Source organism: Malaclemys terrapin, chromosome 13 (assembly GCF_027887155.1).
Source record: "Malaclemys terrapin pileata isolate rMalTer1 chromosome 13, rMalTer1.hap1, whole genome shotgun sequence".
Classification (NCBI taxonomy): Eukaryota; Metazoa; Chordata; order Testudines; family Emydidae; genus Malaclemys; species Malaclemys terrapin.
Genome location: NC_071517.1, coordinates 39,659,540 through 39,676,617, shown reverse-complemented (window position 1 = coordinate 39,676,617; position 17,078 = coordinate 39,659,540). Strand labels below are relative to the sequence as shown.

At 49.7% G+C, this 17,078-nt stretch overlaps 1 protein-coding gene across 1 annotated transcript in view; it reads right to left on the bottom strand.

Moving 5' to 3' along the window:
- LOC128847479 (zinc finger protein 850-like) overlaps window positions 1-13,689 on the bottom strand; it is a 36,584-nt gene extending 22,895 nt beyond the window's left edge. The window contains exons 1-3 of the mRNA XM_054046930.1: window positions 13,626-13,689; window positions 12,806-12,919; window positions 10,915-12,437 (exon numbers count right to left, since the gene is read on the bottom strand). Coding sequence (XP_053902905.1) covers window positions 10,915-12,437; window positions 12,806-12,919; window positions 13,626-13,659 — 1,671 coding nt within the window. The 5' untranslated portion in view covers window positions 13,660-13,689. The remainder of the gene's footprint in view (window positions 1-10,914; window positions 12,438-12,805; window positions 12,920-13,625) is intronic.
- Window positions 13,690-17,078: the final 3,389 nt, after the last annotated feature.

Below are 17,078 nucleotides of genomic sequence, written 5' to 3'. Positions count from 1 at the left end.
CCTTGTATGGGGCCATGATGCACTTATCAAAGCTCCGTGCAGTCCTGGGTCCCCCCTCACTCACCGCAGCCGGGGGTTCGCTGCCCTTCAATCTCGCCAGTTCCAGGTCATGCTGACGCTGTCTCTCATTCTCCTGTCTCTGTCTCTCATTCTCCTCCCGTTCCTGCTGACGCTGTCTCTCTTTCTCCTCCCGTTCACGCTGATGCTGTCTCTCTTTCTCCTCCCGTTCACGCTGATGCTGTCTCTCTTTCTCCTCCCGTTCATGCTGTCTCTGTCTCTCTTTCTCCTCCCGTTCATGCTGTCTCTGTTGTTCACGATCCTCCAGCTCTCTCAGTTTTAGCTCTTTCTCCCATTCCAGCCAATTCCGCTCCCCGGATGCCGAACGTCGCCGGGAGGATCCTCTGCTGGCCGGGGGGGCCACGGTGCCTTCGGTATTTGCTGGGCTCCTCCCCACCCTTCCCCTAGGCATAGGAAGGAGGGGTCTCGGGACGCCCTCAGCAGCCGGCTGACCACTCCCAGCTGGGACAGACACTGGTGCCTGCGCTGCATTTGCCAGGCTGCTTCCCTGAGACACAGGGATCAGTTCATTCGCGCGATCTTCTGCCTCCAGCTGGGCAATGAGCTGTTCTTTGGTGAGCCTCCCAATGCGCAGCCGCCTCTGCTTGCACAGCTCCACCAGGTCGCTCTTAAGCCGCTTGGCATACATCTTCCTGCTGGCCACTCACCGGCCTGTGTGCTCACAGCTCCCCACAGTTCCCAGGGGGCCCCCTAGTGTGCCAGCCCTTCTCGAGGTCACCACCTCTCTGCCAGGGTCGAGCTGCAGACTCCTCCGCCCCTGGGACCACTCGCTGCGATCCCCTCGGGGGACCCTGTTACTGCAAAAGTCCTTCTCGCTGGTCACACACTCCCAGGGGTAATAACCGTCTCTCTCTCACTCTTCAGCGCGCCTGGTCCCCGTCAATCCCCCTTCGTTTTACTGCTCCCCAGTCACTTACTGCAGGAAGCGCCGTCCACGGGGTGCAGTAGATCCCGCCGCTGCCACCAGTTGTTGCGGAATATTGGGGGACTCAGGGCCCTGCACCCCCGGCTTCCTGCGATTCACCATGACTCTCAGCCAGCCAGTAAAGCAGAAGGTTTATTTGGATGACAGGAATACAGTCCAAGACAGGTCTTGCAGGCACAGACAACAGGGCCCCCCTCAGTTAGGTCCAGCTTGGGGTCCCAGGGCATGCCAGCCCACCCCCCTTTGGGGGGTCAGAGCCATCTCTGCCCCCCAGCCATCTCTCCAGCCTCCTTCTAGCCTGCTTCCAGCACCCTCCTTTTGCGACCCCTCCCCCAGCCTTTGTTCAGTTTCCCGGGCTAAGGAGTCACCTCACCTTCAACCCCTTCCTGGGTTCTCATGTTACACACTCAGGTATGCGCCCTCGGGCGCCCTCGGGCAGATCCCATCCTGCAATGCAGACTATCCCAGCACACTCCCCTGTCAGCATTCACAGACCACCGTGAGAACAGGCCCAGTTCGTCACACACCTATAATTAATACATTAACACATGGAGCTGCACAAAGACAGTTAACTGCACCAAAAAAAGGGCAATCCTGCAATCCATTTGGCATGCACACAAAAGCAACAGACACTGGGGGAACAAATTCAGATTTTACAAGAGCAGGTAACTACCTCCCACTCTCCTCTGAAAGCCAGGATAAAAACCAGGGGTGTGGTTCCCAGGTGTGCAGGTTCCCAACTACTTTGACCTGCAGAACCACACTCCGCACTCATATCTAAAAATAGAACCTTCTTTCTCAAATATTTTTACATAGTGGTTAAGTTTTTTCCTTTATATGCTTTCTCAGTTTACTGCCTGTACTTTCAAATAACTTGATAGAGTTAATTTCTCTTGGCTCAGGTCTAGCTACCTTCCTAGGTTGCTCTTCACCCCCTCCTTTCCCCGCCTCTCCTCACTTCGGCTCTCTCTCTTTGTTTTAAAAGTTAAAAGTCATAGTTTTTACAGAAACCTCCAAAAGAGAAAGCAATTGAAAATAGAACAAAAACAACAAACAAAGAGAAAACAAGGTAAACATTTTACTTTAAATAAATCCAGTAGATTATTTTGACCCTTCAGGAATGCCACAGCTGGAATTATTCCTAAACTTTCTTGAAAATATGGTTGCCAAGCAAACGAAATGCAGACTCTGCTTCTAATCACTGACTAAGATTTGAAACATGGGCTTTCCTTATTTCCAGATAGCAGAGTTTTAAAATAAAGTTTGATATAAAGTAATAAAAATGCCTTAAGTTACTAAATTAATACAAAAAATGTGGCAAATAACTTATCATTTTTTATTAAAAGTTTTAAATAGGTAATAACTCGCTTATTTATATGTTTAACCCTTTTGTTTATTTTTTATTTTTGTTTGCCTTATTTTGTATAGTTATAAATAGAATTCTGGCACACTTTGTTTTTAATTGTAAATTTGTCCTGTATGTTTGCCTGTGTTGTATGTTGTGAATGTCATGTGACTACTTTTTATTTTGTTGCAACAAAAGTCAAGTTTATACCCTTTTAAAAAAATATAAGTGGTACCACACTATTTTAAGACTATGGTTGGGGAATAACCATCATAGTACCATTGTTTTTAAAGTTCAACAAGGTCTCCGTTATAAATATATGTACATATATTTCTGCCTCAACAAATAATGCAATTGCAAACAAAAATAATTTTCTTTTATTAATCACAGTTTTGCTTTTCATTTTCATTTTTATTTTTTATTCAAAGAAAGAGAAATATAAGGGGAAACCTCAATATTAAGGTTAAGGTAATATCAACAAAATGTTAATTTCTTGTTTGGGTTTTTATAAACTTGTTTGTACTTTTAAATATAGTGATAAAAATGTCATAGCAAAAATGTTAAAACATAACAATTTATGCATAAAGCTAACCAAACAATTTCAACAGGTTTCCACCTTTTCAACATGCTTCCATATTTGTCTCCCAAACACAACCAAGTGTCAGAAAACTTTAATACCTTAAAAGTATTTGCATTGACCTGTATTTAAAATTCATTTGGGTTTAATTTTTGTTCTCTTTTAAGTTATGTTTAAGGGAAGTAGTGGTTGCTAACATTTGTGCATCTAAACAGTTAACAAAAGTGAAATTGGCATCACAAGCAAATTAACTCTAAAAAGCTTAGTAAAAATTATGTTACTAATTCTTTTGCTAAAACAAAGTGTTCAGCAAGGGAAAGCAAGACACCTTCTCATGGAAGACTGTGAGCATCTATTTTAGCCATTAAGCATTACATTTAGCATAAAATATTAGGCCTTGGCTACACTGAAAAAACACCCCACTGAGCACAGTGAGTGCAGCGCTGTAAAGCACCAGTGTAATCTGTGCCTGCAGCGCTTCACGGTCGCTCGCAGCGCTGCAAGCTACTCCCCTTGGAGAGGTGGAGTACATACAGTGCTGCGAGAGCTCTCTCCCAGCGCTGGCGGTGCGACTACATTCGCGCTTCACAGCGCTGCAGCGGCAGTGCTGTGAAGTCCCGAGTGTAGCGAAGGCCTTAGTAATGCACCTCAAGTGAAAAGGAATGTCTACACAACAATTGCAGAAGTATAGCTTGTGTTATAAAAGACTTGGTCCCTATTACATTGTAAACACAGTAAATTAATCTGTGTATTAAATTTGGGTTACTAAAAACAAGAGAAATGTGAAACAAACAAACAAACAAACAAAAAACCTTATTATGTTAACTAACTTAAGCTGTTTAAGATTGCATCCCACAGACCAAAGACAGACACCAGAAGATATCACACCACAAAGACACCAGATGATATCAGTATACGGTGAAGGAACCCCCAAGCATCAAGAAAAGAAAAACAAAGTCCTTTATAAATAAGAGACTGGTCAAATACACCTCGATCTACCATATATGGACAATTAAGTTGGCAATCACCCCAAAACCATTGTCAGTTAAATTAAACTTGGCTACTATGTAAAAGCAACTGTGTTAGTGCTGTATTGTTGTACGTCACTTACAATGTGCATAACATTGCTAAAGTGTTTAACCACCACACAGGTAAAAATTAACAAACTAATGCCAGCAAACAACATGAAGGCAAGGAAAAAACAAAGTGGTAAACAAACAAACAAGTTACATAATAACCACAATTTGGGTAAATAAATTGCCTGTTAGTACCAGTCATAATTTGGGTCAGGGACACTGCATCCTAATAGAGGCACATGTTATTCAAAACAATCTTGTTCAATGTCTGGATACCAATACTAAATCCTGACACAGGAATACTTGCTAAATGAGTTACTGTCCCTTCAGTAGGTTATCTGAAAGACAGCATCCATAAAAAACAACTGGATCTATATCAACTACTGGTGTATCACAGAGCAATGCAATCCATGGAACAGAGAAGCTAGCAGTTCCTGGTTCCTGCCCAGCAAAGCTTACCAGAGGGTGACCACCAGCAGTAAGGGTAACCTATAACATAAATGGGCAGTACTGTGTAGTAACTAAGACATTTATATATAAAGGCCTCATTTGTAGTGCCACTACTTCAAATTTCTGTTTTACTTCTCATATACATCCTATTGTGGAATACACTAGAACAACGCCTATCCCAGTATTTCAAAACACTCAGCCTACTACTAATGATGAGACAGGTGATAACTGCAATTGCCCTAACAGGAGAGTGTGTTGCTACCTGTGGCACCAAAGTAAAAGGCCCAGAGTACAACATAAGATTGGAAAAAACATGGTTATGCTTGGATATAAGGTGCTGTCATATGTACACATACATACTATGCATATATACCCATATATGCTAAAAATATATATGCCATAGCCATATGCTTCATATATACACCTCTACCCCGATATAACGCTGTCCTCAGGAGCCAAAAAATCTTACCGCGTTATAGGTGAAACCGCGTTATATCGAACTTGCTTTGATCCGCCGGAATGTGCAGCCCCGCCCCACCCCCGGAGTGCTGCTTTACCGCGTTATATCCGAATTCGTGTTATATCGGGTCGCGTTTTATAGGGGTAGAGGTGTATTAATTATTTAGGTGTGACTCTAAAGCTCAATGATAATACTACATGCCTCAGTCATGGTCCCAGGCCTAACATTCCCAGGCCCACTATAAGGGACTACAATCAACTGGAAAATAGAATCTGTCCATCCATCGTACGAAGGAATGTGCAGACCAAGGGACAGATGGGACATGGATGGATGGATGGATGGATGGCAAAGTAAGGTGACCACATAACAGTGTTTACCCCACTAGGTCATCTTCAGTCCATGCATTATGCTTTTCCGGGACCATGGGTAAACATCCTCTCCATAAAAAGAGAAAAAGTGGAGGAATGTAGTGAGAAGAGGGCCTGAAACATAGGCCCGTGTATCAGAGGCCTCGTATGAGGCCTGAGCTAAAGCAGTCAAAACTTGGCTGTTATAAAGCAAAGTTACGTTGTGAGCAAGAGGCAGGCCCTGCTCACAGAATCTGGCAAGAACAGGGCTGATATTACAGAAACCCACATACCTAAGAAGTACTAGGCACAGGCCATGCACCCAAACACATTCTAGAAGGGTGGTACCAGAACACCTCGATACCAGCACATTCCCCAAAGATAGCAGGAACACACTGACCCATTCTAAAGATAAGGTCAGGATGACAGCATGATGAATAGGGATGTTTTGATTGAACCAACATGTACAAGGCAATGGGTGGCACCCTCATACGTCAGAGGCTGGCACCCTGGTAACATCAGGAGCAATACGGAACTTGTTCGTATTGGTGTATAAAAATGTATCTCAGAGGAAGTGTCTTTGTCCAGCCTAGGGGGCAGTGGAAAGTCCCGCCACTGACTGAGCTGGGTCAGTTGTTATGTGCATACACGCATTAGTGGTCCGGTAGAGTCTGCGGGATACTAGGACCGTGCTTTGTCGATAATAAACCTGGCAGGGTGCCTTCGTACCTTAACAGATTTTGTTGTCAATGGGTGGTTTGGTTGAGGTCTGCTGTGCCAGCTACCTATGCAGAGCCGGGACGGCACGCTAACAGAACACACACACGCAGCCAAACGTCTGGCAAAACAACACCCATCATAATGGGGGAGGGGCACTGGGTCCAAAGTTGAGTGAATGGCATTGTGAGGTTATAGCATCATTCAGTCAATTTCAGCCCTGGCACCGACCAGCTCTCAACATCACTCACTCAGTTTTGGCCGTGTTCCTCCCACCCTCCTGCCTGAAATGGGGGTGAGTCTAAACCAAACCTAAGTGGGTAGCAAACACAGCTCCTTCTTACCCCTGTTGTGGGGCAGACTCCTGAGGGCCCCCTCCTGCCCCTCGCCAATGAACAGAGCCTCAGACTCATTCCTAGGTTGCATGTGCCTTAATCCAGCCTGGACTTCCCTTGATCCCTCCAGGATGGGGGTCTGGAGGGGAGGGGAGTGGGGGGAGTTGATTCAGTAGCTGTTGTGTCCAGAGGGGCCTGGGCCCTGCTCAGAGAGATGAGGCCACGCTCCATCTCTCCCTTTTTTTCATCCTGGGTCACGAGCTGCTGCCTTCTCCATTAGGATCTGGGAGACTGAACTGAGCTATGCCAAAAATAAATCCGAATATTGCCTGGTTCTCGGATAGCACTTTTCATCAGTAGGCCTCACAGCCCTTTTACAAAGCACACTATTATCATTCCTACCCACAACTGCTCCACCTAGGTTCAAAAAAATGCCTCCCCAGGCGGATTGACTCTTCTTCCATGGGAGACAGGCAAATGGGAAATGCCAGTGAGGGGACTTCCCTTGCAGATTTCAAATTTTCCCCACAGACCCATAGAAGAGTCTGAAAACCTAAAGAACTGGCAGCTCTGGCATGACCTAAGAGCCCCTCAATGGCAACTGGAAAAGCGAACATCGTTCTATGACAGCAACGCCTATCAGGCCTGACAAACTCACTACACCTAATGCATTGCTTTCATATTGTTTACCCACAATGGGTCATGCGAGGTCCCTAATAAAGGCTCATGTCACACTGTTCCTCGGGATCATTACAAGAAGTGTGGGCAGATGATCTTTAAGGAACTATGTTTATATACTGGAAAATATGTTTTAACGTCTGAATCAAAGCAGGGGTGAGAAACAAGTTTTGCCAGACAAAGGGATATCTAGTCATCTGTCTCCCCCATTCATATGAAGCATTGTAGGTGAACACATTGGAGGCCCAGTTTGCATATAGGACCAACAGAAAGAGCACACTGGAGAAGAATCAATGGGAGGGAGGTACACTGCAGCAGTTTACTGGACTATACCTGGGGGACAAGAACCGCACACTGCAATCCCTGAGGAAGCAAACAGGTGAGCATGTTTTGCATTCATGAAAAGGGGGATCTCAGCGATGGTAACTGGTGACCCTGGGAGAATGCTTTAGCCATGGATTTTACCTGTTAAAGTCAAGCTCCTGGTATAGCTCGTGATTGATGTGTAACCAGTTGGTCTTATTGCTTGATGATAAACTCCTGTTTGTTTTCACTAAAACTGTATCTCAGTGCTGTGATGTTATATTGGCTCTGATCCTCAATTGAATGAAGCAAGCTCGTATTGTCCTTTTGGGGACAGTTTACCTGGGAATTTCTAAATGTCCAGTGGAAAGGGGCTGGATGCTACAGAAGGACATGTTAGAGGAGCTCAAGGACAAGGTTGTGCCTAGTGGTAACCTGCAAAGCAACATAAGGACTGGCAGAGCCCTGGGGAGTTTGGGTGGGGAGATAAAAGGCTGGGGATGGCAGGGAACTGACACCCAGTTAAGCAGAAGCACTTCCCCCTCACACTGAGGCATGAGGGGCGGGGGGTAACAAGGAGATTCACAGTCCAGGGCACCCTGGGAAAATGTTACAGCCGGATCCTGTAGTATGTGGAGCGCAGGGATGACAAAATAACACCTCCAAGAGGCTTCCCAGACTGCTGCTGTGTCCATTAAAGACCCCCCGCCCCCGCCACATTATTCAAGACAAGGGACACTGGGAGTTTGAGAAACTAAATTCTACTTTATTCTTTTCAAAGCAAGAAATAAAAGCTAAATCCCCACCACCATCCAAGGCCCAGCTCAGCACGGTAGTTTCAGCCCCAGTCCAGCACGTGGCTACTCCAGCTGTACATGTGCCCCAGGGAAAGAGGAACAAGTTAATGTTGGTAGAAAAACACTCACAATCCATGAGAGAGGCATTTGCCCTCCCTCCTCCTCTCAGCAATGGGGAGACGGGGACTCCTCTCCCCATCAGTCCTCTTGGGGCATCACTGGTAGCCCTTCAGAGTTCAAGGATGACTTCACCCAGCACTCATAGGACATTTCCTCGCTCTCTGGGAGATGTGCAGTGAGTTCACAGTTCTCAGACTCAGCTCTCTGGATCACAAGAGCAAACAGTGCCCTTTCAAGGCCTGGCCACCCACCCACCCACCCTCTCCCCATCCTGAGCGTATCTCAAATCTCTGCAGGGATCAGGCAGTAACTTCCTTCCCTGTTTCAGGCTCTACCTCTTGGAGGGCATATCCAGCACTCGCCCTCAGTATTTTTGTTGATAGGTACTAAACATTGTCATTGTTCAAAGAACAAGAAAATCTCATGACAAAGGCTAGGGAAACGTGAAAAGAAAATCAGAAAGGGCTATTTTGGCAAATGATCATTTGTCTTTTGAAGTCCTCAGTAAATCTGAGCTCCATTCTCTCAAACTAATCTAATATCAAATATGTGACAGAACAGCCTTTGGGAAAGAGACAAAAACCCACAATGCAGAATGGGCTACAAACCACTTTCCCATTCATAAAGTGAAATCCCAGAGAATCTTAAAACTCAAAATCTGGAGAACAAATTTACACATTTCCTTCTGAACAGACTAAACCTGCTTTTTTCACCACAGCCTCATTATTTGTCTGTGTTATTGATAAAAGTTTTAGCATCATCATAATAAAAGAAAAAGGAAAAAAAGACAAATCTAACCAAAAACATCCTATCTACAAATGATCTGGATTTGGCTGGGAAAACTCCAGATGCCACTTTACCAATAGATGGAGGCTGGGATTGAAGCTGAAACTGTGCTTTGAGGTTCATTTGAATTCCCCCTTCAGGAATGTGGGATTTTCTTCGCCAGCCCTCAAGGACCTGATTGAGGATCAAAAAAATCAAACCCTGATTCCTAAGCATGGTGGGCAAAGCACACTGAGGTAAATGTGGTAAATGACACACATGAAGGTGGAGGGGTAGAAAAGGAAAACGATAAACTCTCCACGGTTTGGGCAGAGGCTGCTCTGTCAGAGAAGACGTGTGAGGTTGATGCGGGCCGGAGGGAATCCCCTGGACTCACCCCGTCCCTCTCAAATAACAGAGAAGGTAAAACACCACGTTATTTTACTGTCCCTGCTCCAGCTCTTTTAGAATCTATTGAATGCTGGTATATAAGGGAGAAACAGCACAAAATAATTAAATGCTTTTCAGCATAATCTGGAGCAGTATGAGGTTGTCTGGGGGGCACTTAATGACTCTAACAATCACTTTGTTCATGGGGGTTGGAATAAACTGCTCAGGGTCAGTCTAGACTAGAAAAAGGGGAGGAGGAACAAAGGAGACGCACTAGCTAATCCCATCCACTTCCCCTGCCTTGGACAGATACTCGGAAGCTGATATTATCACGCCCAATTTTTTCCCTCACTGTAAGGCAGAGATTTCTCTAAAGTCAACCCGCAAGCTGCTGGCAGAGTTGGGAATAGAGCTCATGTCTCCTGAGTCCCAGGCCAGGGCTCTATCCATAGGAAACATTGCTTCCCTCTCAGAGGCTGATACTGCAGTAGCAGAGGTGGGAAATCCAGGCTTCCAAGAAAAGGCCTTGTGGAAACCAGGCTCTGATAATGGTGCTGTCTGAATGCAGAAGAGGCAGGTAGAAGGGGCCGAGGGGGTGAGTGATGAGAAGCAGCACCTTGCTACCCCTGTGCTCTCCCTTGCCTCTTATCCCATGATCCCCAAACACTCGATACCTCAGCACCCAGCTCCTCCTGCTTCCCAGCTCCACTAGCCCCAACCATTCAATCCCCAGTTCCCTTCCCAAAACCCATCGCCCTGGTCCCTCAATATTTGATTTGAAGCCCTGGGGGATTCGGGGAGTGGAGGAGTTACCAGCCCCCAGGGACACTCGTCCTGCAGGGGACAGCTCCAGGTCAGTGGGGGAGCCCAGCCCAGGGGCTGGTGGAAGATGGGGGATGGGGACAGGGGTCTAGAGTGAAGGTGGGGCCTGGCCCAAGTGTCCTTCTCCTCATCTCCATGGCAGGGGGATCCCAGCTGGGAGGGAAAGGGAGAGGAGGGAACTTGAGCCAGGCAGAGGGAGCAGCTGGAGGAGTTTCTCTCTCTCCCTTCCCCTACCTTTGGCCCATCAGCTCAGCACCCAGGGCTGCAGCAGGGAGGAGGGGCTGATCGGGGCGTCTCCTCCTCTGCCTGGGGTTTGCTGAGACCAGGCAGAGCCAGAGGGTCACTGACCAGCTGATGCTCGGCTGCTGCTGGATCCTCACCGCAGTGATGGGCAGCTGGATCCTTGAGAGCCAAATGCCCCTGATGTGTGTGGGAACGAGGAAATGGATTTGTCACCATGGCCAGCCCTCATCAGGGCACTCAGAGAATGGCCCTGCTGTGTGGAGGAGTCTCTGATGTCCAACATGGTGTTAGCTCCACTTGGAGCATTTTCCACACTGAGAACATCTAAGAGGTTTCTTCACTGTGCGGATTTGCTGATGCCTGATACTCCTGGAGCATCAAATGAAGCCTCCCTCACATTCAAGGTCTCTCTGTTGTGTTGATCACTGATGTGTGAAGTCAAATTGAATCTTTTCCTGCAGTCAAGCTATTTCTAGGATCTCTTACATCATTGTGCATTCTCTGATGTTTGGTAATCGCTGAGCTTTTACTGAAGCTTTTCCCACACTTAAGGCATTTATAAGGTCTCTCCCCCATGTGGATTCTTCCATGTTTAATAAGGTGTGAGCGCTGAACAAAAGTTTTTCCACATTCCAGGCATTTATGGGGTTTCTCTCCCGTGTGGATTCTCCTATGTTGAGTAAGGTGTGAGTGCTGACTGAAAGTTTTCCCACAGTCTAAGCATTTATGGGGTTTCTCGCCTGTGTGGGTTTTCTGATGTATATTAAGGCCTGATTGGAAATGGAAACTTTTCCCACACTCAAGGCATTTATAGGGTTTTTCTCCTGTGTGGATTCTCCCGTGTTTAGTAAGGTATGAACTTTGGCTAAAACTTTTTCCACACTCAAAGCATTTATAAGGTTTTTCTCCTGTGTGGATTCTCCCATGTTTAGTAAGGTATGAACTTTTGCTAAAACTTTTTCCACACTCAAGGCATCCATAGGGTCTCTCTCCCATGTGCAGTCTCTGATGTGCCATATGGAGTGACCACTGACTAAAACTTTCCCCACACTCATGGCATTTAAAAGATGTCTCCCTTGTGTGCACTCTCTGGTGTATAATAAGTAGTGACTTCTCAATAAAGCTTTTCCCACAGTCCAAGCATTTATGCGGTCTCTCTTCTGTGTGGATTCTCTGATGACTAGTAAGTTTTGTTTTGTCAATGAAACTTTTCCCACAATCAAGGCATTTATAGGGTTTGTCACCTGTGTGGGTTTTCTGATGCTTAATAAGGTGTGACCAAAGAATGAAATCTTTCCCACACTCATAGCATTGAAATGGTCTCTCTCCCATGTGGATTCTTCCATGTTTAGTAAGGGATGAACTTCCAATAAAACCTTTCCCACACTCGAGGCATTTATAAGGTCTCTCTCCTGTGTGCAGTCTCTGGTGTATAGTTAAATATGGATTCCTACTGAAGCTTTTCCCACAGTCTAAGCATTTATACGGCTTCTCTCCTGTGTGGGTTCTGTGATGTGCCATAAGTTGTGACCTCTGACTAAATCTTTTTCCACACTCAAGGCATTTATAGGGTCTCTCTCCTGTGTGCAGTCTCTGGTGCATAATAAAGTTTGACTTCTCACCAAAACTTCTCCCACAGTCCAGGCATTTATGGGGCTTCTCTCCTGTGTGGGTTCTCCGATGTCTAATAAGGAATGCACTAAAACGGAATCTTTTTCCACAGTCAAGACATTTGTAGGGTTTCTCTTCATTGTGACTTTTCTGCTGGACTGTGGCTTCCTTGGGATCCTTGCATCCTCCACCACCTTGAATGGATTCATCTAGTTTCTTCTCGGGATAGTTTTCCAGCTGCATCTCTGATCCGTGTCGATCTCCCCAGGCATTTCCCTGTTCCAGGCACTGGGAAAAATTCCCTTCAGCTCTCAAAAACATCCCCTGTGTTTTCACTTTCCCAGGACCGTCCTGCTGCTGATTCTCCTCCTTGCTCTCATTCCCTGTCCTATCACCTGCTGGGAGAGAGAGAATCCAGACAGGAGTCACTGCCTGTGCCGGGGAGAAAGGACAGAAAGGGGAATAGCAAAGAGGCAAAACACAACACAGTGACTGTGGGGGAGATGGAGACACTGGATTCTGCCACCACATCCCACCCAAACACTCCCAGGGAAGTAAAAACAGGGAGGAAATTCCCGACAGGTAACAGGATGGGTGGGAAGCTGTGACTGATTTTGCCTTGATGATACAACACCTGCTGACTGCAGCCCTCACCTGGGTGAGATGGGGCGGAAGTGAGGGCTCTCACTCACAGCACGTTTTTGAGAGTCCCAGATTTTTCCTTCAATCACCATATGTTTATATCTCAGTTTCCCTGATTCCTCACCTGTGTGGGTGCCTCTTGGGCTCTTCCTTTCTTCGGAGGCCTGGAGATCCGGGATCCATGGCTTTTCCCCTCGCTCCAGCTGGGCGATCAGGTCAGGTTTGGGAATGGGGAATCCTGCGCAGGGGGTGAAATCAGGCAAGGTCAGGAGTCTTACAGAGTATTTGTCACAGGAAACATTCCCTGAGTTTTACCTGACCCTATATGGGACTGTGGTAACTCCTTTGTGAGCAGCAGGCATTGGGGGTGGGGGTGTTGTCACACCCTCACTAGGAGTTCTCAGGGTAGATGCGCTCTGGGGGACTTTCTGGCACACGCAGCTCTGGAGTTAAACTCCTGCCTATTTCCAAACCAGCACATAGGTGCTGGAACCAGCAGTGCTGGGGGAGCTGCCGCACCTCCTGGCTTGAAGTGGTTTCCATTATATCCAGGGTTTACAGTTTGGTTCAATGGCTCTCAGCACCCCCACTGTACAAACTGTGCCAGCACCCCTGAGCCTGCAGCACCGAGAGCCCTTCACAGGGATGGAGCTAGTCCCAAGAGGGCCAGTGAACGGCGTGTGAAGAAGAAATAATACAAGCAGGACTATCCCCTGCTTCTGGCCCCTTGAAGGCTGGAGAGATGGGGATGAATTAACCTGTCCATTAGGCTTCTAACTCTTCTGTTCCCTCGAATTGCAGATGGAGATGAAAGTCTCTCACAATGGAGCTGTGGACTATGTAACCCTCCTCCTCAAATCTAACTGACCATGGAAGAATCTGACCAGAGTCAGACACGCAGACCCCATAACCTTCTAATAACCAAGGGGCCAGGAATCCCTTACCCAGCGAGGTCACCATCTCATAGTTCTCCTGCATGACGTCCCTGTAGAGGGCTCTCTGAGCGCGGTCCAGCAGAGCCCCCTGCCCCTGGGTGAAATACACAGCCACATCCTCGAAGGTCACCGGCATCCGAAACAACAAGAGTCCCCCACTTAGCTCCTGCTGCCCCAGCCACAATACCACTAGTCACAGGGGAGCAGGTCCAGAAAAGCATATTCCTGCCTCCACCCTAATCAGAGCAGCCAGGAGGCTTCAGGGGGTGGTGAGAAGGTGTGAGCTCTTTGTCGCCCCACAGCAGATGGAGCAGGGAAGGGTCTTCTCTTCCCCACAGGCTGACATAGGAAGCAGAACTCTGAGCCAGGACAGGAATCCCCACAGTTTCCCGTCATATTTTACAGCAGCATCTGGGTATTGAGTTTAGGCTCCAGCACTGGGAGTCTGGTCAGTTTTCCCAGCCCTGCCCATGGGGGTGTTTCCTGTTTCAGAAATGGGGAAATGTTCCCCCTGCCAGTCGGCCTATTTTAGAAAATCAGGCCCAGTTTGAATGTGTCCCAGAGGGTATATCACACACTGTGTGTTTCCTGCCCCTCCTCCCCTACAGCATCCCCTCCTGCAACTCCCTGAAAATCCCCTTCCTGAGCTGGCTCCATCACAGCCATTTCCCTTCTCTGTCTCCTGGAAGATGGGATGATCTGAAGCGAAACGCGGACGTGATTCCTCAGCCTGTCAAGGCGAGAAGGACGATGGGAGAGGTTTCAGAAGGGGCTTGAGTCCATTTCACACCCTGATTCCCCCCAGGCTCTCTCCCTGCAGACAGACGCTCTGGACTCTGCTGTGCTAGGAAAACCCTCAGTCACTTTATTACAACACAGACCCGGGCCCTCCCACCAGCACTGAACCCCCTGAGACACTTTTAAAACCCTCCCAGGGACAGAGTCTCTAAGATAGGGTTACCATACGTCCGGATTTTCCCGGACATGTCCGGCTTTTGGGGGCTCAAATCCCCGTCCGGGGGGAAATCCCCAAAAGCCGGGCATGTCCGGGAAAATCGGGAGGGAGGGAGGGCTTGGCCGGGGCTGGTGCGGGGCCGGGCCGGGGTCGCAGTGCCGGGCCGGGCTGGGCGCGGGGCCGGGCGGGGAGCAGGGGGCGCGGTGCCGGGAGCCAGTCCGGGCCCGCCGGGCCGGGCCGCTGGGGGGTCCGCGGGGGTGCGCCGGGCCGGGAGCCGCGGGGTGCGCCGGTCCGGGGGGCCGGTCCGGGGTCGCGGAGCCGCGGGGGTGCGCCGGGCCGGGCCGGGACCGCGGGGCCACGGGGGTGCGCCGGGCCGCGGGGCCGGGAGCCGGTCCGGGGCCGCGGGGCCGGGGGAGGGGGCCGGGGGGGTGCGCTGGGCCGGGAGCCGCGGGGGTGCGCTGAGCCGGGGGGCCGGTCCGGGAGCCGCTCCGGGGTCGCGGGGCCGGGGGGTGCGCGGGACCGGGGGGGTGCGCCGGGCCGCGGAGGTGCGCCGGGCCGGGAGCCGCGGGGTGCGCTGAGCCGGGGGGCCGGTCCGGGAGCCGGTCCGGGGTCGCGGGGCCGGGGGGTGCGCCGGGCCGCCGGGGGCCGGCAGGCAGTGCTGGGCGGGCCGGGGGTGGTCGGCCGGGGCTGGCACCCCAGGCTGGAGCCGCCGGGGGGGCCATCCTGGGTCGCACCTCCTCCCCCCATCCCCCCCTTACCTGCTTCAGGCTTCCCGCGAATTAAATGTTCGCGGGAAGCGGGGGAGGGGGCGGAGACTTTGGGGAGGGGGCGGAGTTGGGGCGGGGCGTGGGCGGGGCTGGGGGCGGGGCCGGGGCCCTGTGGAGTGTCCTCCATTTGGAGGCACAAAATATGGTAACCCTACTCTAAGACAAAGTCTAGAAAAGAGCAGAATCAAAGGAGCCACTTTGGGGGATCCCCCCTGACATTGGCCCAGAGGGCAGCGCATCTCCCCAGCAGCACTGTGACTCGGCCAGGGTAGGAACTGGCTTTTCCTCTTTCCGTTCCTCCCCTTGTTCCCAGGAGAGTCAGTCGGCCCCGGGGGATCATGGAATGGATCCCGGCAGGCTGGGAGCTGGGAACCTCCCTCCTCACTTCTTCCTCCTGCTGCTCCTTTCGGTCTCACCCCTCCCCTTCCTGTCTCCTTCCCTCCCACCTCTGCCTGGGAGAACTGGTGACTGTCCTGTTTCCATGGGTGTTTCCTCTCCAGGGTGAGCCTGGCTGTGTCACTGGGGGGCAGCAGCTTGGGGACCCACAGACTCATGGGGAACCCCCTCCCCCTCCGGTACAAACTCACCAGCAGGTCCCTGAAAGGGGCCCTTTGTGCAGAGTCACTGTGCTTCCCAGCCCCAGCCCTTTCCCTCAGTTCTCTCTCCTCCCTGCAGGCTCCAGCTCAGGAGTTGGTGTGGGAAAAGCCCAGGGTTGCCCTAGGGGGCTAGCTGCAGCCACCAGGGGAAGTCCCCATCTTGGCTGGGCACAGAGAGGACTTTAATGAAGGTCTCTCCCCAGCACAGACCCCACTGGGGGAGCAGCAGCTGTTCAGTCTGGGCTCCAGGATCACAAGGGAGGAGGCATCATCAGGGGACCCAGGAAGCTCAAATAACTCCGGGGCTCGAATATCATGAGCAGAGAGAGACAGACAGACACCAGCTTCCTCTGCCTTAGCAGTAACCAGAGGTGCCCCCCCATGACTGGGCCTCCCTGGGCTGCCCCCGCAGATCCCAGGCACAGTTCAGCAGCTGCAGATTTCATTTGCCCACCAGGACTCACACCGGAACAGAACCAGAGAACCAGTTTGAACCCATATTTTTTAATGGAACTGGAACCAGACTTGAACTTTAATTTTTCTCTTACTCAGTCAACCAGAATCTGAGTCGAACTTGCTGGGGGAGGGGGGGAGTCTACTAGTTAAAATAAAGCTTCAGCAATTTTTCAGCTCAATATTTGACAAAATAAAATTTACTCTGATCTCACTCATTATAAAACAAGACCACTAAACAACACCAGACATGTGATTGCTACCAAAATGGCCTGTCCCAGTAGGAGAAGAGAAGGGGTCAGTCCACACTAACTCTTCAAGCCCAAGGAAAAAAGCTGCTCAATTCTTCTTCCCCTTACACAGGCCTCCTCTCACCCACCCCCACCCCTTGGGGCTGCTCCTCCCTCCAATTATCCCACCTGAGGCAGGCCCCATGCCCCAAATTCAGTTCCCCACACTGAAGCAAGCCACATAATATATGGAGGTATAACTATCTCATAGAACTGGAAGAGAACTTGAAAGGTCATCAAGTCCAGCCCCCTGTCTTCACTAGCAGGACCAATTTTGCCCCAGATCCCTAAGTGGACCCCTCAAGGATTGAATTCACAACCCTGGGTTAGCTCGCTCTCAAACACCGCCTCCCCCTTCTGGGGCACTACCTGGTAATAGAACCATTTTGGGGTGTCTTGAA